We start from the raw sequence: 26,474 nt of genomic DNA on the forward strand, positions 1-26,474 counted from the left end.
CCTCTGCCTGGTTCCTTGTAACCTCACTTCTTGCAGTGTATTTTCTCTGAAGAAGGGACACACTGTAGCTTAGCGGTAATTGACATGCTTGGCAATCTGAAGGTCCCAGATTTCTCCACCAGCATATTACTTAAAAGGAGGCAGAGACTTGTGTTCTGCTGCCCCAGAGAGCAGGACTTGATTTAATGGGATAATAATAATAATAATAATAATAATAATAATAATAATAATAATAATTTTATTATTTATACCCAACCCACCTGATTGGGCTGCCCCAGCCACTCTGGGTGGCTTCCAACATACTATATTTTTCTGTGTATAAGACTATATTTCCCCTCATTTTTTTCTAAGTTTGAAATTAGGGGTCGTCTTATACACGGAATGTTGCAATTAATTATTTCTTAATTTGGGGCTAAAAAAAGGGGGTGGTCATCTTATACATGGGGGCGTCTTATACACGGAAAAATATGGTATATAAAAGCACAATAAAACATTAAACATTTTTTGAAAAAAACTTCCCTATACAGGGCTGCCTTCAGGTGTCTTCTAAAGTATAGTTACTTGTCTCCTTGGCTCAGTGGGGAACATAATGTAACTCCATACCCTCCAACATTTCTCAGATGAGAAAAGTGGGACATTGTGGGATCAAATCAGAAACTGGGATGGCTTCTGTAAATCCGGGACTGTCCCTGGAAAATAGGGACACTTGGAGGGTCTGAACGAAAAGAAACACCCACCTACCTTGTAAATATATTTAATCTGAAATTGCAGGCACACTAAGTAAAAGTTATATGTTCCTTAAACTTTAAATGAAGAGTGTCTTGCGTGGTTTTCTAGGAGGGAAGAGAGAACTAAAAGGTCAAAAGACCCAGGGCTGTCTTCCCCATACTCTGCAAATGGGAACTGCAGTCTAATTCCCACAGAAAAGAGTGTGGCAGAGGGAGGAAAAAGAGAGAGATTAATGTTTCTGAAAATTTCTTCCTCTGGAACCCGCACACTCACCTCTGTCCACACCAAGCCAGAATTTGAAATTATTGAAAGTGAATTATGCTTAAGCCAAGCATATTTTTCTTCCTATTGATCATTTGCAGCCTGTAACCTTATACACAGGCAAGTGACTCACTATTTTTCTTGCATTCACATCTTCCCCAGTGTTCTGTGTTCATCCCAGGAGGCCATGTGGTCGCTGTACATCTGCTTAATTAATTAATTTACATTAATATTCTGTGAAATTAGCGACTTGGGCGCATGTGGTTATGTATTTTGCACTTTCCCCTGTAGCTCGTTAAATGCTTTAATGATTGGAGCAGCATTTATTTCCCAAGCAGTTTATTTAATAAAAGTCAATATCTCCCAGCATCGTGTGCTCCTAGGAGCCTTTGATTATCAGTATGATAGATTAATTGACAGATTCCTGTTGTCACCAGGATGTGCCAGTATATCAAAGCAACCTATTTTATAGACTGCTGAAAGGATCAAAATGTTTCCTAGAAGTCGGTAGAAACCATGCTGCTCCAATAAATATATGCACATTTTAAATTGATGCCTGTCACTGTGATTACCTTAAATTAAATTTAAGAAATTAAAAACTTAAGAAGAGCCCTGCTAGATTGTGCCAAAGATCCATGTCATATATTTAATCGAAACTGCAGGAACACTGAGTTCTCACGATGTTCTCACGATGGCCAATCAGATGGCTATAGTTAACTCAAGCAAGACCTGAGTGCAATACCACTCTCCCCACTTCTGATTTCCAGCAGCTGGTATTGTTCTTGTTGTTTAGTTATTTAGTCGTGTCTGACTCTTCGTGACCCCATGGACCAGAGCACGCCAGGCACTCCTGTCTTCCACTGCCTCCCGCAGTTTGGTCAAACTCATGCTGGTAGCTTCGAGAACACTGTCTAACCATCTCATCCTCTGTCGTCCCCTTCTCCTTGTGCCCTCCATCTTTCCCAACATCAGGGTCTTTTCCAGGGAGTCTTCTCTTCTCATGAGGTGGCCAAAGTATTGGCGCCTCAGCTTCAGGATCTGTCCTTCCAGTGAGCACTCAGGGCTGATTTCCTTAAGAATGGATAGGTTTGATCTTCTTGCAGTCCATGGGACTCTCGAGAGTCTCCTCCAGCACCATAATTCAAAAGCATCAATTCTTTGGTAATCAGCCTTCTTTATGGTCCAGCTCTCACTTCCATACATCACTACTGGGAAAACCATAGCTTTAACTATTTGGACCTTTGTTGGCAAGGTGATGTCTCTGCTTTTTAAGATGCTGTCTAGGTTTGTCATTGCTTGACAAGAAGCAGGCATCTCTTAATTTCGTGACTGCTGTCACCATCTGCAGTGATCATGGAACACAAGAAAGTAAAACCTCTCACTGCCTCCATTTCTTCCCCTTCTATTTGCCAGGAGGTGATGGGACCAGTGGCCATGATCTTCGTTTTTTTTTATGCTGAGCTTCAGACCATATTTTGCGCTCTCCTCTTTCACCGTCATTAAAAGGTTCTTTAATTCCTCCTCACTTTCTGCCATCAAGGTTGTGTCATCTGCATATATGAGGTTGTTGATATTTCTTCTGGAAATCTTAATTCCAGTTTGGGATTTATCCAGTCCAGCCTTTCACATGATGAATTCTGCATATAAGTTAAATAAGCAGGGAGACAATATACAGCCTTGCTGTACTCCTTTCCCAATTTTAAACCAATCAGTTGTTCCATATTCCATATCCAGTTCTAACTGTAGCTTCTTGTCCCACAAAGAGATTTCTCAGGAGACAGATGAGGTGATCAGGCACTCCCATTTCTTTAAGAACTTGCCATAGTTTGCTGCGGTCGACACAGTCAAATGCTTCTGACTTTTTTTTTAAAAAAGAACTCAGATTTGAAACTGCTGATCTTCTAAGAAAAATATGTTAAATCTTTAAGTTCAGCCTCCATATCCGAGGACTGGAAAGCTGTCAACACCATTTCTAAAAAGGGATCTAGCAGGATCCAGGAAATTGCAGACTGGTTAACTTAATGTCTGTTTGAGGAAAACTGGTGGAAACTATTATTAGTTATACAATTGCCAAGCATACCGAAGAACAAGCCTTGCTGACGCAGAACCAGCATGGCTTCTGCAAGGATAAGTCCAGTCTCACTAACCACAATCCAGTGGTTCTACATATACTTTTAGGAATCTCAAGAATGTGGGAAATGATGTAGCCATAGTTTCCCCCAGGTTATTCCTCCTCTCATCCCACAGCAGGGTGGATGAAAACACTGAGATGAGTAATGGGTCTTGGGTGCAGGAGGGGAACCTTGGTTGCATCATCCCCTCCTTCCAAACCATTCCAAATATGTATGTGGCATTTGTATGTTACGACTTAGCAGTCCTAGGAAATATGTATACATTCTGTACTGGAAGCTGACATTTAAATGTGGAACTTACTGGGATATATACAGAGCTCAGCTCATTTTTTGCCTGTATAGGGCTCTTGGCTTACCGAAGCTTGTTGAAAATGCCAGTCTTAAAAGTACCCCCATCTAATTAGCAAATAAAAGAACTGAAGGCAAGTCTTCGTAAGTAAATATCACTCACATAAAAGGTAGCTCCTTGTGGCTTCATGTGATTTTTTGGGGGGATTTGGAGCTGCAAATATTTGTTTTGCAGACGTTTCTTATTACTGTGTCTGGACATCAATTTATGAAGATCTGCTTAGGAAAGCTGCCTTCTTCTGCACCAGCCCATTTGCCTCTCTTTCAGGCTTCCCATTGGCACCTGCGATAACAAGATGCTGGACTTGATGGGTGTTTGGCCTGATCCAGCAGGCCTGCTCTCATCTTATGCTTGGTGAGGTGTCAAGGCTAGTGGTGGAGGTACCACCCGTGTCAAAGACAGTGCACACCCACCTAAGGTGTTACAGCTTTTGATTTCATTGCTTTATTTAAATAAATGGGTTTACAACTTAAAGTCAACAGTGTAATAATGCAACTTAATTACAGCATGGAAACGGCCACAGAAAACAATACCAAAAAGCTTTACAAATGGAGGAAGCTGATTCCTGCGGAGTCAGGCCCTGCTTGGAGGATTGCCATTGGCATCTGGTTGGCCAGTGTGAGCTGGGCCGTCTTACCCATTAGGGTTAGTGGCGCCCTGTGCCATGGCGCCTGCTCATCGGGGCGCCCAGCAGTGGGAGTCTGGGAACAACCGGGAACAGCTGCGAGGGCATGTTAGGCAGCGCCAGCTCATCTTCCTACGGCTAGCTGCTCTCTCTCGCTTCCTGCCTGGGAGAGGAGGCATCGATGGCGGCGCCCAAAGCTACACACCTCCCTTCTGCCTCCTGCCCGCCCCGCGGCAGTAGCAGGACTGCTGAGGAAGCCCGTATGGCAAGCAAGGCGCCGTGTCAAGGAAAAAGGTGGAGGGATTCATTCAGATTTGGGGCGGTGGGAGGGGAAAGCTGAGGGGGGCGCGCACTACCATTAGGACTCAGTTCAGAGGTAAGGATGGACTAGAGAGTGTGCTCTCCATGCAGTTAGTGGTTAAAAACAAACACCAACAAAAAGTCCTTTAAAGACGGAGGCGAGTTTTAAGGTCCTATTAGATTCAGCAGGGCTTACTCTCAGGTACGTGCAGTTAGGGCTGCAGCCTCTGTGACCCAAGTTTTGGGTCCTTTTTAGGTTCAGGATGTCACTACTTTACATCCACCCACACCCCACAATATTTGAAAACGTAGCTTTTTTTACTTAAACACAAATTGGCCGGGAACTTCATTCTCTGTGTCTTTATCAATTTATTTAAAGAACAACAAACTGGTGATTGCTTTAACATTTTGATATGTGGTGATTTGAATCATGAGGATGAATTAGGAGAACTGCTGTGCCTTGAATAAGTCTTACTTTGGAACTGAGGACTTCATTAGATTTTCTTCTTTTCATTTTATTTTGTTCTAAGGGCTTGTTAATGTGTAAGCGTGGTGTCAGCTCCCTAAAAAAGGTCAACAACTCTGGGGAACCTTTCCTTTAAAAGTTCAACAACTTTGGGGCTCCCCCCCCCTTAAAAAAGGTCAACAACTATGGGAAATGGGGGGGGCAGGGCCGGGGGCCGGAGGGATCTTTGCACCACGGTGCCGGATATGCTTAAGACGCCCCTGAGTGTGAGAATAGGAAGCTGGACTAGATGGTTCACTGGCCTGATCCAACAGGCTCTTCTGTATGTATTGGTCCATCTAGCTCAGTATTGTCTATATTATCTATGACTTCCTTAACCTAAGGTTACCAGCCGTCCCCATACAGTCCCCATACAAAATCCATTGAAGTTGAAAAGTGTCCTCGGATTCACTGAAAAAAAATCTGGCAACCTTACTTTAACCTGGTGTTAAAGAACCTGGTGGCCGTTGGCTAGGATTGCTGGAGTTTATCTGCAGTGACCTCTAAGGGTGTTCAAAGCTTTGAAACAGAACTCTTTCCCACCTTACCTGGCAATGCTGGGAATTGAACTTGGTACCAATTGCATGCATGGCATGTCCTCTACCACTCAGCTACACGCATTCCGACCCCGGGATTCTCATTATCCCACTTGTTAAGTTGTGGGTAAACATATCAGACGGCACAGCAATTCTTCAAACAGCTCTTGTTTATTCACAGGCCAGAACAGAACTGAACTAAAGGCTTCAGTCAGCCTGCTTAGAGCTCCAGTATAACGTAACTGTAACAATTTTCTAAAACTATCCAATCACTGAACATCACTTTCGATCCCTTATTTGCATAACTATCTATAGTATTCCCCTGCTGGCCCAGGGTGAGAACTTCAGTACATAACACCACTTACTATGCTTTTGGAGTCCTGAATGTTTTCTTCCAGCATCTCATGACTGCGGTTCTGACCAAAGGTATTGAGGGAGGTGGGTCAAGCAGCCAATGGCCATCTAGGCTCAAGCATGCTCCATCTCTCTTGGTGCCATTGGTTGATTTGCTGTGACGTCACAGCAGGCGTGGGCAGGGGCTCCAAGGCTACAGAAGGTACCCTCAGCTTTGGAGTGTGCACTGGGTGATACTGGGGACTCTGAAGACTTGAGCAAGCCCAAGACATTTTAGCAATGAGGGTGAGCCACAAAATAGTGCCACTTCCCCACTAAGAAAAAAGCGGGGATCTACTCCCAGGAAGTTGGTCTAAGGTTGGCATTGGGATCTGCTGTCCCTGTGGATCCTGCTGCAGGAAGGAGTTGCCTCATGGGTAGGCTGGCCCTGCTGAAGACGTTAAGATCCTTTTATGGTCTGCAGACAATTTTAAATTTAGACCATATGTTTTTAACAGATGGCTCACAGGCATCCAAATAGCAGCTTGGTGCAAACCCTCTAGGGAGGTCTTGCAAAATATACTATATCATCCCTGGACAGCTAGGGATGCACCAAGCCAAAGAAAACCAAACCTACCGCTGAGATACACAAGTGCTGGGTAGGGTTTTTTCCAGACAAAAGGCTGGGTGAAATGTCAGTGGCTCCCTTCGAATTATGAAGGTAAAAAAATAAATAAAGCAAAGCCTTGACAGGAATCCTGGACACAGCGTGAGAATATCTGCCCCTTATCCCAGGCGGTGGGGGTCACCCAGGCAGGTTTAGTCCTAGTCCTAAAATTTCTATGCCACTTGATTGTAAAAACAAACATCAAAGTGGTTCACAAATGCATTGTTCACAAATGCACATCTTTATTTCCTGTTATATAAATGAAGGATGGTTGCAAAACCTATGCTGGTGTGATTTGTGACTAAGCTCTTCCTTAATCATGGATATGGGGTTAAGAAGCACCTTCCTGAGCCCATCTGAATATATTGCTGCAGTTTAATGGGCTACTTAATGTATGAAGCTGTTAATGTTGTCAGAATGTGCCATTTTCAATGTCAGATTGTGCTGCTTTTTCATTACGGCCGGGAACGAGGGGGAAGCCAACTGAAATGCATCCAGAGCTTCATTCTATAGCGTTGATTGAATGTAGGAAAATTATAATTATTTAGTCAACCACTGCCATTTAAACCGTTGGTGGATCACTCATACTGAAGGTCTTCACAAGCTGAATGCTTTACAACGGGTGGAAAAAAGCGAGAGATGGCGGGAGAAGGTAGAGATGGATATATGACTAGGTAGACATTGCCAATCTTTCAAATACCTTGCCAGTGTTTAAAGATCTACACTGGCTCCCAGTTTGCTCCCAAAGTGCTGGCTTAATAACAAACGAAGAAAAGAAAAACAGAAAGAACGGATGAAAACCCCCACCAGCTCACACTGAGAATATAGTCACCACCAACACACCCATCTTAATTCAAACACATACGTCGATATAAGCCATGCAAATGTCCAGATAAGTATTCACCCAAAATGGTTGTTTACGAAAAATGTATTCAAATACAGTGGTGCCTCGGGTTACATACCCTTCAGGTTACATACGCTTCAGGTTGCAGACACCGCTAACCCAGAAATATTGCTTCAGGTTAAGAACTTTGCTTCAGGATGAGAACAGAAATTTTGCTCCGGCGGTGCAGCAGCAGCAGGAGGCTCCATTAGCTAAAGTGGTGCTTCAGGTTAAGAACAGTTTCAGGTTAAGTTTGGACCTCCGGAATGAATTAAGTACTTAACCCGAGGTACCAATGTATAGCAAGGGCAGTGAGGTCCTCAGACCGTTGCATAAGTGTGTGTGTGTGTGTGTGTGTGTGTGTGTGTTATCCTTCCAGGCTCAAAGCATAAGTCTCTCAGCAGTTTTCACCTTTAATAGTGCGATTCCATGCATGACTACTCAGAAGTAAGCCCCGCTGAAGTCAACAGAACTTACTTCCAGGCAAGGGAGTACGGGGCATGAATGCATAATAATAAGGGCACCTGGAAGGACCCTCAGAAATATATTCTGTTTGTGCTACTACTTTCGTGGTGAACGTTTTATTGAAATGTCTCCCCTCCTTCCTATTTCTAGACAGCAGCTTCAAATGGTCCAGAACAACGGGCAGCAGGCAAAAACCAGGACAAAGGGAACCAATCTTCTGATAACCATTCCACAGATAGAACTGCAAAGGTAAGAATGATTGCAATATGCTTGCAATCTCCCAATGGTTGTGGTGGAAAAGGGGCCAGACCAGAGTTGTCTGTATCTACGCCATCTCTTTCTCAGCATTTGTCCGCACAAAGAAACAGGGAAGGATACATGAAGACACCTGGCAGAAAAAATATATAACTATGGGGAGATATGGTACAGCAGTATGTAATCATGCACGGTGTGAATTTTGTTGTTGCTGTTGGCATCCGTCTGTCCCGAGAGACAATGGAGTGTGCCTCCGGGGGTGAAGCCAAACCACTGTGTGAGCAGCACTGAAGTAACCTCCCCTCCCTGGGGTGCAAGCTTGGGCAGTGTGTATGGAGGTCCTGGGCTGCCTTGATGCCAAGACCCCCCCACCTCAGCCTCACTGATGTGGTCCAAAGGAAAGCAGAGCCTTTTTTGTGGCCGCTCCCATATTCGTCAATTCCTTCCCAAGAGAGGCAAGACTGGCTCTCTCTTTGCTATCCTTCCATTGGCAGGCTAAGGCCTTCCTGTTCAGACAGGCCTTTGAAAACTAAGGTGCAGGCAATGCTGGCCATTGGGCTGCTTCCAGGGCAAACTGTATTTTAGTTGCTGCTTCTAGATGTGTTTTGATTGTCAGTTTTAGCTAGTAAAGGTAAAGGGACCCCTGACCATTAGGTGCAGTTGAGGCTGACTCTGGGGTTGCGGCACTCATCTCGCTTTACTGGCCGAGGGAGCCAGCGTACAGCTTCCGGGTCATGTGGACAGCATGACTAAGCTGCTTCTGGCGAACCAGAGCAGCGCACGGAAACGCCATTTACCTTCCTTCCGGAGTGGTACCTATTTATCTACTTGCACTTTGACATGCTTTTGAACTGCTAGGTTGGCAGGGGCAGGGACCGAGCAATGGGAGCTCACCCCGTCACGGGGATTCGAACTGCCGACCTTCTGATCGGCAAGTCCTAGGCTCTGTGGTTCAACCCACAGCGCTACCCGCGTCCCCAGTTTTAGCTAGTTTGGTTTAATTACTCTGTATCACATAACCAATGTATTTACATGTAAGCTGCCGCAAACCCCAGGCTGGGAGAAAGGAGATAAATATAACAACAAACAAACAAACAAACAAACAAACAACAGCACAGCAACCACACCACCTCTGACCATTGTCTATGTGGTATTTGGTGGTGGTATTTGGGGTCCAGCTACATCTGTAGTTCCACAAGCTCTCCTGCAGCACCTTAAAAGACACAGGGATCATTGAGAGATGTAGTATGTATGGCCTGCCTCTCTGTATAGCAGGCAGAATAGTGGCATCCCTGGGGAAAGATTAATTGATGGGGCAGTATCATTTTGCAGCTGCCTCTTTGGTTTTAAGGCTCTGTTTGCTCCCCATAGCAAATTATGGCTCAGTTTCTAGGTAACTGGAGGAGAAGGCTGAAAGCTCTGGGAGGCGAGATTAGTTTTGTATTGACAAAGTAATGATAGTTATAGCTGTTTTCGGCTCAGCAGTGAAGTTGAATGGAGAAATGGGTTAACATCGTTAATTTTCTTCATTACCGTTCTACTTTGTAATAAATAATAGGCTTCCAGCCTGCCAGGACAAAGTTAAAGTGTGTCAAGCTTTCTGTTATTATAATTCATGTCATATTTTCACAGGTTTACAGCTTGGCTGTGACAATTCTCTCAGGCTCCTCTCCCCCCACCTTTTTATATGACCGTAGAAAGTTTTCAGCTCTTTAGTTCCTTTCTCCCTCTTCTCGGCTTCTCTCAAAATAACATTTAAAAAATGATGTGGGCTTTCCCTCTTATCCTCAAGTTGGAAATAAAAGGAAAAGAAAATAGAAGCTGATGGGCTTGGAATGCTTATTCGATCCCCCAAATGTCATGAAATGCCTTTTCTAAAAAGTAAGGGGAGGTGAAAAAACATGGAAAATGCAAATTTATTTCTTGCCAATATACACATCCAGGAAAAAAATCATGTGCTGTAATCCTTATGGGGCTATACCACCTCCAGAACATAGAGGGACAATTGTACTGCTGCATAAAGGTAAAGGTAAAGGGACCCCTGACCATTAGGTCCAGTCGTGACCGACTCTGGGGTTGCGGCGCTCATCTCACTTTACTGGCCGAGGGAGCCGGCGTACAGCTTCTGGGTCATGTGGCCAGCATGACTAAGCCGCTTCTGGTGAACCAGAGCAGTGCATGGAAACGCCGTTTACCTTCCCACCAGAGCAGTACCTATTTATCTACTTGCACTTTGACGTGCTTTCAAACTGCTAGGTTGGCAGGAGCAGGGACTAAGCAATGGGAGCTCACCCCTTCCCGGGATTCGAACCGCCGACCTTCAGATCGGCAAGCCCTAGGCTCAGTGGTTTAACCCACAGCGCCACCCGCGTCCCATGCAGTCATCTACCTCTAGTTTAACTACGGCTGCAGAGACATGGGAAAGATGCAACTTTTCAGCTGGTCTTTTCGAAGAAGGCCAGGAAATCAGTGGGATTTCCCAAGTCTCCTCCTTTGTCTCACTTATGGAGAGAGCTATTTGTCAGGATATATCTGCAAGTGAAGTTGCTCACATGTTAATGATGTGCTATTAGAAAAACAGCCTGTCGTTTTACGGGGTTGGTTAGCTATTGAAAACAAGCACGTGGCTCTTTTTGAAAAATGCTGCCAGCTTCCTTCTGCCAGGAAGAGTGGATGGAAATTAAAGTGCAGATCTGGAGAGCATATTGCTGCTTTAGGAGTTGAGAGCCTCTTTGGAAAGACACAGTGCCTTATAAGTACAGTGTGCTTCTTAGGTCTTTGCCACTGCATACATAATTCAGTTACCTGTAGTTTCCTTCGTCCTAAGAGGGCACAGAGGTAGTGAAAGCAAAACAGCTGTCTCATTATGGGTGATACAATAATGACATAAGGAAGGTGCTGTGATGGATAACCAGGGATTTATAAAAGAAGCACCCAAAGAAAATGGGTGCTGTTTTCGCAAAGTTTCATTTTGTTTGGAATATACAGAATATACAGAAATAAGGCAGTTTAGAGCATTTTGCATTATTTTAATTAAATAATTTGTCATTTTAATTTACTTTCATTTTGTTTGGAATATACAGAAATAAGGCAGTTTAGAGCATTTTGCATTATTTGAATTGCAGAGCATCAATTAAATCTGTATCCAGAAAATGTTAGGCATTAGTAGATGGCCTGGTATGTTTGTGTGTGGCACCCACCTGCCGTCCTGAGTGGTGTTGGTTACTGAGAAGGAGAAGGGGTGGGGAGGTTGGTGCAGAAAAAAATACATTGGCAGCAGTGGGTCAAATCCTTATCTCCCCACCCCTAGAGGGCCAAATTTAATGGGTGGGTGGGGCCAGTCTTTGAACCTCCAGTGTTATGTACTGAAGTTCTCACCCTGGGCCAGCAGGGGGTACTGTAGATAGTTCAGGTCCACATATGCAAATAAGGAATTGAAAGTGACGTTCAGTGATTGGATAGTTACAGAAAGTTGTTACAGTTATGTTGTACTGGAGCTCTATATAAGCAGGCTGGCTGAACCCTTCAGTTCAGTTCTTTTCTGACTTGTGAATAAACAAGTGCTGTTTGGAGAATCGCTGTGTCGTCTGATATGTTCACCCACAACTTAACATCCAGTATTTAAGACTTCAAAGCACAGTGTGGGGCTGTTTGAAGTGTTTTCGCAAAGAGCCCCACACTGCTCTGTGAACCGCTGATTTTCATAGTTTTAAAGATTAATGCAGGTTGTAAGCAAAAGGGCTTTCAAGTAGCCCAACGCTAGACTTTGAACCTCTTAAAACCAGAGGGCGACAGCAGGGGAACAGGTGTGTACAGCCAAACTGAACAGAATTGACCTTTCACAATCCTTTTGAGGTCTTCTTTGCCAGCGTGTTCCTTGTGGGGAATGTGCTGGCAAAGCATACCCCTCCACCCAGCAGGATCGAACCCGTCATTGGAGAACTGGTGAGCAGAGGATTCAATCCTGCTCAGTTTGGCTGTGCTTGGCTGCTGAGAACAGAGTCCATGCAGCCAAAGCACTATTTGAAAGGCCTTTTGCAAACAATTACGTCCTGCTCTTTGAACACATTTAGTTGACTAGGAATGCTTTAATCTGCTGATAGCTCTAATTATTTATTCTGATTATTCGTCACTACTGCTTGTGTTTTAGTTCAAGGATAAATATGATTTCTTTCCTATTGCCCTTTAATAAATGCACTTAATTGAAGATGTCCCAGTGAGATGGGAGGTTTAGCATGTTAATGCCTTATTTACATTGCTGTGGCCATATTTTGGTCTCTACTGATAAGCAGTAAATTATTCTCAGTCACTGGATGCAGTTGTAGCAGCAAAGACAGCAACCTCTGTTTTTCTACACCTTTGTGATTCTTGAATGTCAAATGCTGAATTTAAATACTAAATTTAAATACTTTGGGGCTCTTTTTGTTAAAGGTTAAATTCAGTGTTTCCTTATTACTGCTTTCTTAATAGAATTGGCACACAGCTCAAAAACATGCACACACCATGAAACATGCTGAATAAAACTCATTCTAGTCTGAATGCTAAGGACCCCACACCACAAAATAACGTAAGAAATAAAGAAATAAAGAAGAAGCAGACCTTTATAGCAGTAGAAGTGCCATCTAAGCAAACCTTTACACTGTTTCCAAAACACTGGGAAAGGTGGGTTTCTGGAAGCTAACCCCACTGGTTCGAGGCCAGGAAGTCTGTTATGAATGTTCTGTTTTTGACCAAATGGGGAATGTTAGCCAGTTACTAAATCAAAATGGTGCCTCTTCTATGCATTAAAACAGAAGAAGAAAAATCCTGTTTAATGCCCCAAAGATGCATTTTGCGATTGCACAATGGAACCCACCAAAAATACATTGTTGTAACTACTAGAACGTTTCTGGAGAGAATTGCGAAAGTTGTTGCTTAATACCAATTTCCCAGCCGCCCTTTTCCACTTTAAATATGATTCATTTATAATTGCTCATAATTCCACTGGGAACAATTCAAACTGCTGCTGCACCTGTTTTATCTAGCTTTTGAGTTTTGGTATGAAGACCTGGATGCTTTAGCTGAGATTCCTGCATTGGGTGCCTTCTAACTTTACAATTCTGTGGTTCTATGAAAAAGGAGGTTTCAGGGTGTGACCCATTCCAATCTGACATTCACACTAGTTTGCTACTGATCACAGCCCAAACTGGCTGTCGCTTTGGCACATTTTTTAAAAATTACCCTCATCACTCCTAGAAACAGTGAGGTCCTCGTGTGAGCCAGTTAGATATGGCTACTTTAGAAAGTTGATGAGGGCAAATGAAGAAGAAAGTTAGTTTATAAGCAATCATGTTGACTGTTTCTAGGAAGAAGTGGGCTGTTGTTGTTTTTCTAATGGAGTGGAAGCAGCTGGTGAAGAGGGCTGGAAGTGCATTAAAAGTGATACCAGACAGTGGAGCAGTGAAAGGTGTATGTGTACCTCTGTACATTGGGGATGGACAAACCTGTCAGCTGGGCTCTTTCACTGGAACCATAAATTCAGTTCTCCTTGTTTATACAACAATTTGTGATTTTTAAAAAACAGTCCCAATGAAAATCCATCTGCTTTTCAGCGAAAATTTATCCTAATAAACACATTGTTGCGTGCAGTTTTGCCTAATAAATACAATTTTTCCAAAGCCCGTCCCCTAATGCATTTTTCCTGTGCTATTCTAACTAACATATGTATTCTCTGCATTGCAAAATTGAGAGGCAGGCAGCTTGCTAAGGATGGCTGTGTTTCAGGTTGCATATCATTTCGGAAAGTCTGAATTTGCCAGGTTCGTCCTTAAACACAAACTGAATTGAATTTCTCTCCATCCCTAATGTGGACACGGAGGGGAATGTTTACATTTAGTAGTGGTGGCGGTGGCATCTAGCTATAGGGCTACAAACACTTTTGCCCCCTTTTGTGCAAATCCTCCCTTAAATTGGGAGACCCAGGAAGCACTTTGCGGGGAGGAAAATGTTTATGAAGTGTACCCCATTCTTTTTTTCGGTCTTAGTTCTAATTTGAGCAATGGAACTATTATGATAATTTTTGTCTATGGGAGAGTGGGGAATACAATTTACAGTACAGTGGTACCTTGGGTTAAGAACAGTCCTGCTTATGAACGCTTTGGGTTACGAACTCCACAAACCCGGAGTAGGTGTCCCAGGTTGTGAACTTTGCCCCGGGATACGAACGCAATCTGCTTCCGGGGCCGCAGGAGGCCTATGTAGGGAATGCGCTCCTCAGGTTAAGAACGCTTCGGGTTAAGTACGGACTTCCGGAACGAATTTAGTTCATAAGCCGAGGTACCACTGTGTATTGAAAAACTGGCTGAGCCTTCAAGTGTGATCTGTTTCTCCCCCACTCCCCACCCTCTGGCTAAAATTTTCAAGGACTTTTGTGATTGGTGGTGTTTCATTCTGCAGTGATACTTAATCACCCTAATGATATATAATTTCTGTCTGTGTCGTAGAACAGAAATTACAAGTGTATATATAAAAGGGGGAAGTGATTTGACCCAGCTTAAGAGAGCGAGATCAGCTTAATAAGTAGCCTTTCAAAAGAATGTACAGACAGTGGGCATGTTTCACCAGTGTAGAAGTCCCACGGATTTCATTGGGAAAGATTTAATGCACAAGTTTATCTCATTCCTTGAAATAACACCCAAGTGTTTGTTGGTGCAATGTTGTTAGCCGGAAAGGAGGACAAGCAGGATTTAATGAACTTGGCATCGTATGGGCATGATCCACCACCACATTTCAGACACAAGCCTCTTTGAAAGAAATAGAGTTCACCATTACATAGGTCTTACGACACAACCTCCATTCATTTCGAAGTAGTTTCTGCTTGCATGGGACAAGGCAGGTACAGCCCAATCCCTCTGTAGTCCTGTCACCCACTCGCTCCTCTCCACTGCTGGCCCTAGTAAGGCCTCCAGCTGTGAGAGCTAAGGGTGAACAAGAAGTCTGCAGAAGGAATGGGCAGGAAAGGTTATGTGGCTGCCTTCTTTCCTGTTTTAGCCAGAGACTTAATGGGCTTTGTCCAGTGTCCAGGCTGCGAGGTGTCTACGTGGCAACCCCAACTGTGTCTTCATATATAGCTTCCAGTTGTGAGTGTTTCTACTGTACAACCCCATGCAAAGTTTCTGAAATCTACTAGAAATCCCTGAAACAGCAGCACTTCTTTCTTCAGAAGTTATGGAGAGTTTTGCAAAGCCTTTCTTTTCTTTTTCTTTTACAACCGCCTTTAGCATAAGCTTTTTATAGTCTGCGGGTAGGTCTCTATGCACCTCCGTTTTTTATTGCTGTCTGGAAACATCTGAGATGCTATGGATTTATTTATTTTTTTGCAAAATTGCTTTAGATCTTTAGTAGCCAGGACTGACTCTTAGCAAAGTAATGGTATGTGTTGGCTGTATCGCTTGCCTCTTGAGAGACCACAGTAACATTGGGGTTATAGCCTGAATAATTTACAGAAAGTAGATGGCTCTTAAAACATCCCCTTCTTCCTTAGAATGGTTTATTGGATACATACTTCAGCTGGAATGAGAATAAGAGATTCCCAGGAAAAGGATCTATAGGGGTTGGGTTCTTCATTATGCCGAAAGCCTGGACTGTATCGTATGGATGTCTAGACACTTCCACTTGAAGAGGGCATTGATTTTCCCCACTTTTCGGGCAGGGCTTTCATTTTATCTATATCCTGACCCCTTCTGCCTCTTCCTTCGTGGGAGCGGGAAGGCTTAACGATTGAGCAGAGGGCTTCTCTTCTGAGCATGAATCATGTGCGGCTCTTCAAAGGCAAACTCTGCAACAGTGTGGCTGCAACAAAGGTGTGTTTATGGGTTGTTGTTGGGGAAGCAGAAGCTGGGATGTGGGGTGTGTGTGGAGTACTTTAGTACATTGCAGCAATATTTGTTGCAGAACTGTGACATAACGCCAGGTTGAAGTGATTACGTTTGCAGCCCCATGTGCATGTTGTTACTTGGGAGTAAGCCCCTCTTGACTTTGGCAGGATTTGCTTTTAAAGTAAACATGGATGGCATCAGGCAGTAAGGGATTTGAAAAGTTACGTGCCGTTTGTCTGGAAAAGAGATAAAATATTTCTTTGCACACGGAGTTTGTATCAGGGGAAAAGATGAATGCGAGTATAAAATCACACTTTCTTTGGTTTTTATTTTGTTGTTATTAGGTGAATGGGAGAACCCAAAGAATGAGGGAGGCACAAGGGTTAGAAATTCTTTCTTTTTAAATCAGTGCTACCTCTTATTTTGGTATAGAATATGCCAGTTACACACAACTCAGGTAGAAAGAGAAATTACTCGGAGCTACGCTGACCAGGTTTCAGATAGTTATTCTTCTGTAACAGTGGGCAAATTTTGGACTAGTGGGCAAATTTTGAGAGTCTTGTGGGTGCCAGTTACAAAATGGCTGCCACGAAGGGGGCATAGCATAACACAAACAACCACCCCCAACAACCTTACACTTGCCATAGGAAGTCCTGATTGTGGAGATCACATAATACTGATATCTCTCTCTCTCTCTCTCTCTCTCTCTCTCTCTCTCTCTCTCTCACACACACACACACACACACACACACACACTCTGATGCTGTTGCTGTCTCATAACAACATGGAGCACAGCCACACCACTTTTACTTTCTAAGAAAAGTACCATAACATTTTGCCCCATTACTTTCTTTATATTTCTGTTAAAAAACCCGAAAGGATAAATTTTGGAACTCCCGCTCAGTGGCACCACTGGAAGCCGCCATGGGTTCTATGGTGCCCGTGAGTGCTGCGTTGGTGACCCCTGTTCTATAAGCGTGACTCATAGAAGGTCTGCGTTCACAGGTAACAAAGGGTGAAGCCGGTCATGCTATTTTAGCAGTGCTGTCCTATACATGTCTGCTCAGAAGTAATGGGGCTCAACTGCGAACTCATTCAGGCTTACTTAGGTCAATGCATGTATAGAATTTCATTGCAAGTGTAGTAGCACTGATTTGAGCATATTCTGGGTTACTTTTTCAGCTTCAGGATTGTTTTTATAAGGAAGTTGTTGCAGGAAAAATCCGAGGGCTCCCTTGGACAAAACAAAGACACCAACCAGGATAACTTGGAGCAAAACAGCAGCCTGTAGGCTTGGCCTTTATTGAACTGTTGCAACAGGGTATTCCCCTCACTTGCAGGAGAGAGGAAAGACCCAGAAGAATAGTGTGCAAGGTCTTATAAAAACTTTTGAAATTCCCCTCCTCTAGGTCTAGCCCACCCCCAGAGACATCATGCATACATTACAGAAAGGAGGGGTTGAGGGAGGCATACATTACAGAAAGGAGGGGCTGAGGGAGGAGTTGGTGGTAACTTGAGTGTCGTGTCACCTGGCTGGTTCCTCCTTTCCCCCTCCCCTTCCAGGAACTTCTAGGAGACAAAGGGGAGTTTGCAGTTTCCTGCCCCCTGAGGGAAGATCTGATCAGTGTCCTTTGTTTCAGTCCATGTTGAATCCACTCCCATATGCAAGTTCTTTGTGATCTTGATTGTCTTCTGTCTGGGATCATCAGGGTTGGCATGGGCAGGGCTTCTGTGTATGTGCTGAGACAGTGAAGGGATTATGGCTGACCAGGACTAAGTCACCCCCCCCCCCTTTGTTAGTTCTTGTCATATGGAGTAAAATAAAATGGAACAGTGCAAATCCGATGTATGGTTGGTTTTCTATGAATTTATAACAGAAATGTGGCGTATGTGTGTGTGAGTGTGTAGTTTATACAAACAGAATGATTGGGGTGGGGGGGTTCCTGCTACAAAGTGAATAAACATATGTTCAAATCACTTAGGTTGTTATATCTGCCTTAACTTGTAATGCCCAAATGTGAAAAAACCCCTATCTATCTATGATCTATTTATCTATCTCTCTTACACCCCCCCCAAAAAAACTGCAATGAATTTTCTTATATCCGCCAAGAAGATACCAAGCTCTTTATTTTATTTTAATTTCATTTCCAACCCACCTCTCTCCAGTGAGAACTCATGGCAAGCAACAAATCCCATAAAAAACAGTTTAAATAATCAAAACCAGCAATTGCTCACCCCCCTTTTATTTCAGTATTTTTTACAACTTGGTGCAAAATGTCTCTTCCACATTCAGAGATGCACTAGTCAATAAAAGCATCCTGCATTCTGCACACATGGGGACGTTCCTGGCTCTCACAGAAAAGTCCCTTACCTTCAACCTGACAAATCACTGCAAAGTATGAAGGAAGCACAATCACACCATCACATTTGCTGCATGTGTGACATGTTCTTGCCTGCCACTGCAAATTTCCACTCCTCCTACCCACACAGTTGTTCTACGCACACTATGTTCTTGCCTGACACCACATATATCCACTCCCCTTAACCACTGACTACTGAAACAACTGTACATTTTTTTTTAAAAAAAGCAATACCGCACATTAGGTATTTCCAACTTCATATTTTATAATGGGAAAAAGCAACTAGATGCCTATAATTTTACAATGGTGGCAACAGCCACCATTAATTTTGCCTACTGGAATGATGACTGGCTAGACCGTCCATACTTTGCCATGTTAAAAAGTGGCAACCCTCTCTTCCGTCCAAGATACCTAAATATGTGAACAGGAAAGTCGCACACCCTTACATTGTACAGTGGTACCTCGGGTTAAGTACTTAATTCATTCTTGAGGTCCGTTCTTAACCTGAAACTGTTCTTAACCTGAAGCACCACTTTAGCTAATGGGGCCTCCTGCTGCTGCCGCGCCGCCGGAGCATGATTTCTGTTCTCATCCTGAAGCAAAGTTCTTAACGTGAAGCACTATTTCTGGGTTAGTGGATTTTGTAACCTGAAGCATATGTAACCTGAAGCGTATGTAACCTGAAGCATATGCAACCCGAGGTACCACTGTATCATAAATGTTGTTCAGAGTACTGGCTGCTGTCATGTGGTAACTATCACGCCACATATTTCATGAGAGAGAGAGAGAGTTGTAAAAAGCTGTGATTTCCCATATTCCATTCCTTTACTGAGCCGCTGCCCTGCGTTCCAGTTCTGCCACAACTAGCCAAATTTCTAAAAATGAATTCTGGAACTGGAGTCTGTGTGGTTTGCTGCACGTTTCAGTTCACTTGGACTTACTCATTTGCTGTCTATTGTTCCCAGAGGGCAAGCCTATAACCAGTAGGTGGAAACTGCAGGGAAGTAGATTTTAACTAAACATTAGGAAAAGCTTCCTAGTGGAAAGAGGAATCTGATTGCCTGGGGAGGTGTCAGGACTCTCACTTTCTGGAGGCATTTAAGCAGTGGCGTAGCATGGGTTGTCAGCACCCAGGGCAAGGCAAGTAATTTGCGCCCCCTAACCCGTGGATTTTAGCAGGGGGCAGAGCCCCCCCCCCGATGTTGCGCCTAGTGCACGCTACGCCACTGCATTTAAGCAGAGGCTGGATGGCTGTCTTTCACCCATCCAAGGGGAAGGGCTGTAGCTCAGGGATAGAGCATCTGCTTTGCATGCAGACGGCCCCAAGTTCAGAACCCAACACCTTGAGGTAGGGCCAGGAGAGACTTCTGCCTGGTGACCCACTGTCCTTCATAGTGAGATAGATATCATGGTCTGATTCAGCTTCCCATACCTCTAGGTCTGCTGCAGTTCAGGGGTGGCTTGCCCCACAGCCCTTCAAATAAAATGTTTCTGGACTCCAGCTCCCATCAGCCCCAGCCAGCATGGCCGATGGTCAGTGATTATGGGAGTTGGAGTCCTACAGTGTTTGGAAAGCAGAGATTTGACATCGCTGCTGTAGTTGCATCCTGCATTGCAGATCCCTAATTGAGCTGGTGTGTGTGTTGGACTACAGAACCTTGAAGGTCTTTCCCAATGCTGTAATTCTTTGATTTGAATTTCTTCCCGTCTCTAAATCACATCAGTGTGTTTGTGCACATTAATAATAAACACTGCGAGGAATCAATATCAGTGTGGTTGTGTCTGATTCCTTTTGTGTAGTGTCTTAACTGATGCACACATAGACTTCTGTGCATTGGAAAAGAACCTTGATATGACTATACTGTGATCACATCAAGATCGCTTGTTTTGTGGTGGTGCTTCAGTGAGTACAAACACTTCAGTAATTTGTGTGTGGGAAGAATATATGAATGAACTGAAAGCTGCTGCAATGCTATGTGTGATCCGCATAACATTCAGAAATACTCCTTCCCTGGAAAAAAAAGGAGAATTCCTGATACTTCCCCTTTGGAAACAACAACAATAAGAAGTAATTCAGATTTTTTTTGGAAGCGTCCTTAATTAAAACGCCTGTTTTCCAGAGCTTTCTAATTACAGTGCTTTGATTTGGAAACAGATGACAGCTTTCCCTACCTCCCCCAAGAACTGAAGGCAATTTGGAAGAGGGTTTGCTGTTTCATCCTGCTTGCACCTATGGCAAATGGGCTTTGCAGGTTTTTTTTTTTATTTAAACCATTTCTGAAACCTGCAGTACCTCTTTGATCAGGACTAGCAATGGGACGAACTAGATGAAATATATGAGCACAGAATGCCTCCTTCGAAGAACTTCCAAGTCTCTTATAGACTAAGCGTCTCCAACTGTCTGTACATACCAAAATTACATCACTCTTGCAGTGGAGATCCTGCAATATAAGACGTGCATTATAAAAGCACTGTCTTTAGCCAATGGCCTCCAGGACTTAGAATTCTTAGGTGTTCTCCTGCATTAAGCAGCCACCAGCAGCGAACCACATAAGGGATGCTACATATTTGTTTTCTCCTTAACCCTCTATGTTTCTCCCAGGTCCATTTCCTAGCTGTGAATCTGCTTTGAGAAACTATGAGTGATTTAGGCGAGGTGGAAAAAAAAAACTGCATTGCACACCGCAGTACTCTAGCAAAATGTGTACTTGGGAAGCATGCTTCTAACAATGAGCTTTACAACCCCAAAGCTATTGTTTTGGCAGCGCACTGATAGTCCTTTGATGGATGGGCCCAATAGTTGCGTGCATTGTGCTTACTCAGAATTTGCAAACACAAACCGAGTGTTATTTTTTTAAAAGCAGAGATAACACAGAGGGAGAGAGAGAGAGCGCGAGAAAGAAAAAGAGAGAGACTTGGCAGAGAAAGCCTTTTTTGGGTTATACTGAAAGAGCCGATCAGAATTGTAGAAACAGAGATGATATGCAATGCTTCCTGGTCCCTCGTACGTGTTTGTGGCTCTCCTCTCCACCGTTCAGAACAGACTGCTTAGAGGATATTTCTGATTGCAAGCTGGACAATGCAGCAATCAGGCTGGAGAAGCCACCTGGAAGTTTTGCTTGAGATGCTTTCTAACGGGGCTTCGGATCCCTGGGAGAATCATGCCTGCCTTTAAGCAATGTGGAGGAGGACTCCAGTTTCTTCTGCGGGGCCTGTCAGGAAGGGAGGGGGGCAAAAAACGGCAGCCGGCTCCGTAGATTCAAGCCTGTGCATGCTCCTCTTCTATTTCTTGTAAAAGCCTTGCTGATTTGCTTGAGGATTTCCACGTACTCCTGGAGAGCTTATCGGAATGGATTGTCTGTGCATTGTCACTACTAAGGTAGGAACTGGAAAATGTTGCCGTTTGCTTGTCTTTCATTCCCCGCCTGTGATTAAACAGACGGAAGATGTTCTCAGGCTCAGGTTGCGAGATGAAGTGATAACTAAGCCTGGCTTCAGCCGGTATTCAATTCCCCTGACATGACTGTTAAGCTCTATCTATGTTCTGATATACCTCCTTTCTAAACAATGTATTAATTGCCTTTAACCAGAAAGAGGCCTGCATAGTGTGTGTGTGTGTCTCTTTGTGTGTTTTAATCTTAGATTTTGCTTGCATCTATTAATAACTCAGGTACTAGAGGACATGCAGAAAAAATAGCCTCTATGCACACATCACAGCAGATTTTAATGAAAATGAGTTAGCGGCGGTTCACCAGTTGTTGCTTTTTGAAACTCTGAGCATTTCATACACTTTTGCTTCTTTTGCCTTAAAAGCCAATCATGTGAAGTTTTGATAAGGACAGGGTTTCTGATTGGAGAATCCAAGTTTTCATAAGGTTAGTCATGATGGCACAGTGGACCCTCCATATTTAAAGGCAGTTTACCTCTGGGGCACAAAGCAACACTCAGTTTGCAAGCCTCCTGGAGGGATCTGGCTGGCTGTTCTTGGCAGCAGAATGTTAGTCTAAAGATGCACATTTGGCCTAACCTGGGTTCTTCTTGATCTTTCTAATATGTTGTAAACCACTCTGGGATGAAGGGTGGAATATAAATTTAGTTATTAATAATAATAATATATGCATGTTAAATAGGACATTAACCTCTCTCTCTGTGTGCAAAAAATATTTCATATGGTTCATTGCAATCATGCTTATGTCAGACCCAGGCTCCTTTTTAAGTTGGAGGTGAAGCAAGGCAAGGCAAAGCAGGAGGAGAAGCAAGTTGAAGGAGCAGTGGGTATGCAGCCATGCTAATGAATAGAATCGTAGAACTGTAGAGTTGGAAGGGACCCTGAGGGTCATCTAGTCCAACCACCTGCAATGCAGGAATCTCAATGAGCAGAGTCCCCCAAAGAGAAGAGTGATGCGACCTGACCTGGAACATTTTGCAAGGGACCATGAGTAGCATCTCATCCTTTCTGCTGTTGTTTCCCCTGTGTTAAATGGTAGATTGTAAACTCATTGGGCCAGGAGCCTGTTCCTTTGTACTCTAGAGCACTGTGCACACTGATTACGTAATATGAACATAGAAAGCTGCCTTAACTGGATCAAACTACTAGTCCATCTAGCTCAATGCTGTCTGCACTGAGCGATTAGCAGCTTTCCAGGGTTTCACACAGGAGACATTCCCAGGAGCCCTATCTCTGGAGATGCCAGGAACTGATCCTGGCCCCTTCTATGCAGATGATGGACCATTGAGCCACAGCTCTTCCCCTGTCATCATCACGTAATCTGTCCTTACCTTTCGTTGGCTGCCAGTGGGTGATAATGCACAAGCCGCATCCTTGCTGGACACCCCATGTTCAGAACACACAACAGCTCCAAATCCCACCAACCTGCAAGTCGCTTCCTTTGTTCCAGCCCCTATAGCCAGGATACTAAGATGGGGGCATGCATGAGGAGTTGGAGTAGCTTGTACAACCAGAGTTCTGCTTGCCGTTCTACCCATAGCACTAGTAAAGGTAAAGAGACCCTGACCATTAGGTCCAGTCATTGTCCGACTCTGGGTTGGGGCACTCATCTCGCTTTATTGGCCGAGGGAGCCAGCGTACAGCTTCCAGGTCATGTGGCCAGCATGACTAAGCCACTTCTGGCGAACCAGAGCAGCGCACGGAAACGCCATTTACCTTCCTGCTGGAGCGGTACCTATTTATCTACTTGCACTTTGTGCTTTCAAACTGCTAGGTTGGCAGGAGCAGGACTGAGAAACGGGAGCTCACCCCGTCGTGGAGATTCGAACCACCGACCTTCTGATCAGCAAGCCCTAGGCTCTGTGGTTTAACCCACAGCGCCACCCGCGTCCCCCTAGCACTACACAGCGCCAAAGAGGCAAATCGTCTTCAAAGCTGAGTAGTGGCTAATCTCTTTTGCAGTGGGAGCTGCTGCACACCCAAACTCAGCAAGCAAAGCTGTGGCTGGGTGTGCTGCTTTAGTTATCAGATTATATAATGTACCTTTTTGCAAATTTCAGAAATGGAAGGAGTGCAGTGACATTGGTCTCTAAATAGTATGATGGTGCAATTGCTGCCGCCTTTAAGTGATAGACGTAAAGCAGGGAAGGCAAGATGCCCAGAAAGGGATGGTGTCATGATAATAATTGAAAAGCTGGCCCCATGTTGCAGGTCTCCAGTATTGGAAAGGCAGAAGACTGTCGTACCTGGTCACTTGCTGAGGTATGCACAAACCCACAAGAATTTCCTTACATTTGCCACTTTGTTGCCGCAGAAGAGGTGACACAAGTCTTGTCAATAAACTCTTGTGGGAGGTAAATTATGGAGAGTTAGCGTCCTCTACCGTTTGTGTACTTTGTTGATTGTGTCTCATTTGTGCGTGGGCTGGTCATTCCCTTCCCCTCCATTTGCATCTTCACTGATTCAGAGAGAGGTGTAGTTACAGGTAGGTAGTGGTGTTGGTCTGCCGTAGTCAAAACAAAATAAAAAAAAATCCTTCCAGTAGCACCTAAGAGACCAACTAAGTTTGTTATTATTTCAGTGTATCTGAAGAAGTGTGCATGCACACGAAAGCTCATACCAATAACAAACTTAGTTGGTCTCTAAGGTGCTACTGGAAGGATTTTTATTATTATTATTTTGTTCAGCGAGAGGTGGTGTAGCACAGTGGCTAAGAGACTGGGCTCCAGATCAGGAAGTCTATGGTTTGAATATCACCTCTGCCATAAACTCACTATTTATTTGTTTATTTATTTATTTTATTTAAGATATTCATACACCACCTCTGGGTGCAAAAAAGTTCCCTCAAGGTGACTCCCGTAAAGCACTAGTATAGAATACAATAATATTGCAAATAAAGAAAGAATTAATAAGCCAGAACACAATACAGTGGTACCTCGGGTTAAGAACTTAATTTGTTCCGGAGGTGCATTCTTAACTTGAAACTGTTATTTACCTGAGGCACCACTTTAGCTAATGGGGCCTCCTGCTGCCGCCACGCAATTTCCGTTCTCATCCTGAGGTAAAGTTCTCAACCCGACGTACCACTTCTGGGTTAGTGGAGTCTGTAACCTGAAGTGTCTGTAACCCGAGGTACCACTTTAAAGCAAAGATTGAGCCCCAAATTAACACAAATTTAACCAAAGCAAGCTTTAGTAGTTTGTTAAGGGTGCTGAGGGTTGTTAAGAGAGACCCACCAATTCCCTCAACTGAGCTACAGTTCCCAGAATGGTTTTACAATCAATCCCTCCTGCTAGGGTTTTCCAGGAATTCTAGTTTTGTAAGGGCAAAAGGAGGTCTCCTATTACCCCTCGGCATCCTAAAAAACCTACAGTTCCCAGGATTCCTTGGGTTCTTATTTATTTCACCAGTTTATATGCTGCTTGCACTGTAAGCTCTAAGCAGTGTGCAGCAAGACTAAAAAGACACAGTAAATATAAAATCAGTTAAAACTAATCAGAAAATCGGAAATATTACCTGCTGCAATAAGATCTTCATTGGCGCTGCAAGTTCTACAGTGGTTTCAACTTGAAAATGCTTGTAAAGTGCTTTGAGCACTTGAAAGCCCTACACAGTGGTACCTCGGGTTAAGAACTTAATTTGTTCTGGAGGTCCGTTCTTAACCTGAAACTGTTCTTAACCTGAGGTACCACTTTAGCTAATGGGGCCTCCTGCTGCCACCACCGCACAATTTCTGTGCATAACCCAAGGTACTATTTCTGGGTTAGCGGAGTCTGTAACCTGAAGCGTCTGTAACCCAAAGCATCTGTAACCCAAGGTACCACTGTACAGATATTAAGAATAATTTTTTTGTTACCTTAATGAGAAGCGACTCGCCGAGTAGGGTGGAGCTGCTAGGCTACCTTCCCAGCAGGTGGGGTGCTGTTGTTCCAACATCTGAAGGGCACCTGGTTGGTTGTGCTGAGCTGGGTGGACCAATGGCATGACTCAACATAAGGCAGCTTTCTGACTGATAGTGACAGACCTATCCTCCATATGTATGAAAAGCTAAGGGCCCAAGGTGGCACAATATTATTCATGCAATTGGCAATTGCATGAAACATTTTTTAAAAGTAGATTGCAAGTGGGGGCCCCAGTCTGCATTGCTGCCGCTCCAAGGTGTTGGATAGGGGGATTTAACCCTGCAGTCCAAATGCAAATAGGGAGGGAGGGACTGTACCTGTTACCTACAATGGGGGGAAAGCTCACAATGGAGCCAATGAGCGCTCCCTATCGTGTACAGTGCGTTTAGTAGGCTCTGGGGACCTGATCAGGGCTAAAGGATGAAGGACCACTTACTCCTGGGTCAGGTCTCCTGTGCCTGCAATTTACTTTGAAAAATATATTCACAAGCCTGTTAATTGCACGAATGGCATCTTGTCTAGTTTGGCCCAAACTGGTGGCCACCACCACACTTTTGGAGCAGTGAATTCCCCATGTCAGTTATGCAATTAGGAATCTGTGCCCTGAACTTACTGCCAAAGAGTCAGAAGGATGAAGATTCAGAACTAGTAACTGGCAAGGCACTTAGGGAGCAATCCCATAGCAAGCTCTGCTGGGATGAGTAGGTTAGGATCCATCGGTTCTCCAGCTGAGCCGAGAGTTTCTCAGCACAGATGGGCTATGCTGGCTTTGGATGACCCAACTGGATGTGCCGAGACTGCTGCATCTCAAGCCTGCATAAGCCCCGGAAAGGGTGGGTTCTTAGGGGCAGAACCAGAGAAGGGCAAC

The 26,474-nt window shown here is 44.1% G+C and overlaps 1 protein-coding gene across 1 annotated transcript in view; it reads left to right on the forward strand.

Moving 5' to 3' along the window:
* Positions 1 to 26,474, forward strand: part of DLG2 (discs large MAGUK scaffold protein 2) — an 852,330-nt gene that overhangs the window by 133,116 nt on the left and 692,740 nt on the right. The window contains exon 5 of the mRNA XM_081909134.1: positions 7,936 to 8,034. Coding sequence (XP_081765260.1) covers positions 7,936 to 8,034 — 99 coding nt within the window. The remainder of the gene's footprint in view (positions 1 to 7,935; positions 8,035 to 26,474) is intronic.

This window comes from Podarcis melisellensis (assembly GCF_964234715.1).
Source record: "Podarcis melisellensis genome assembly, chromosome: 4".
Lineage (NCBI taxonomy): Eukaryota > Metazoa > Chordata > Lepidosauria > Squamata > Lacertidae > Podarcis > Podarcis melisellensis.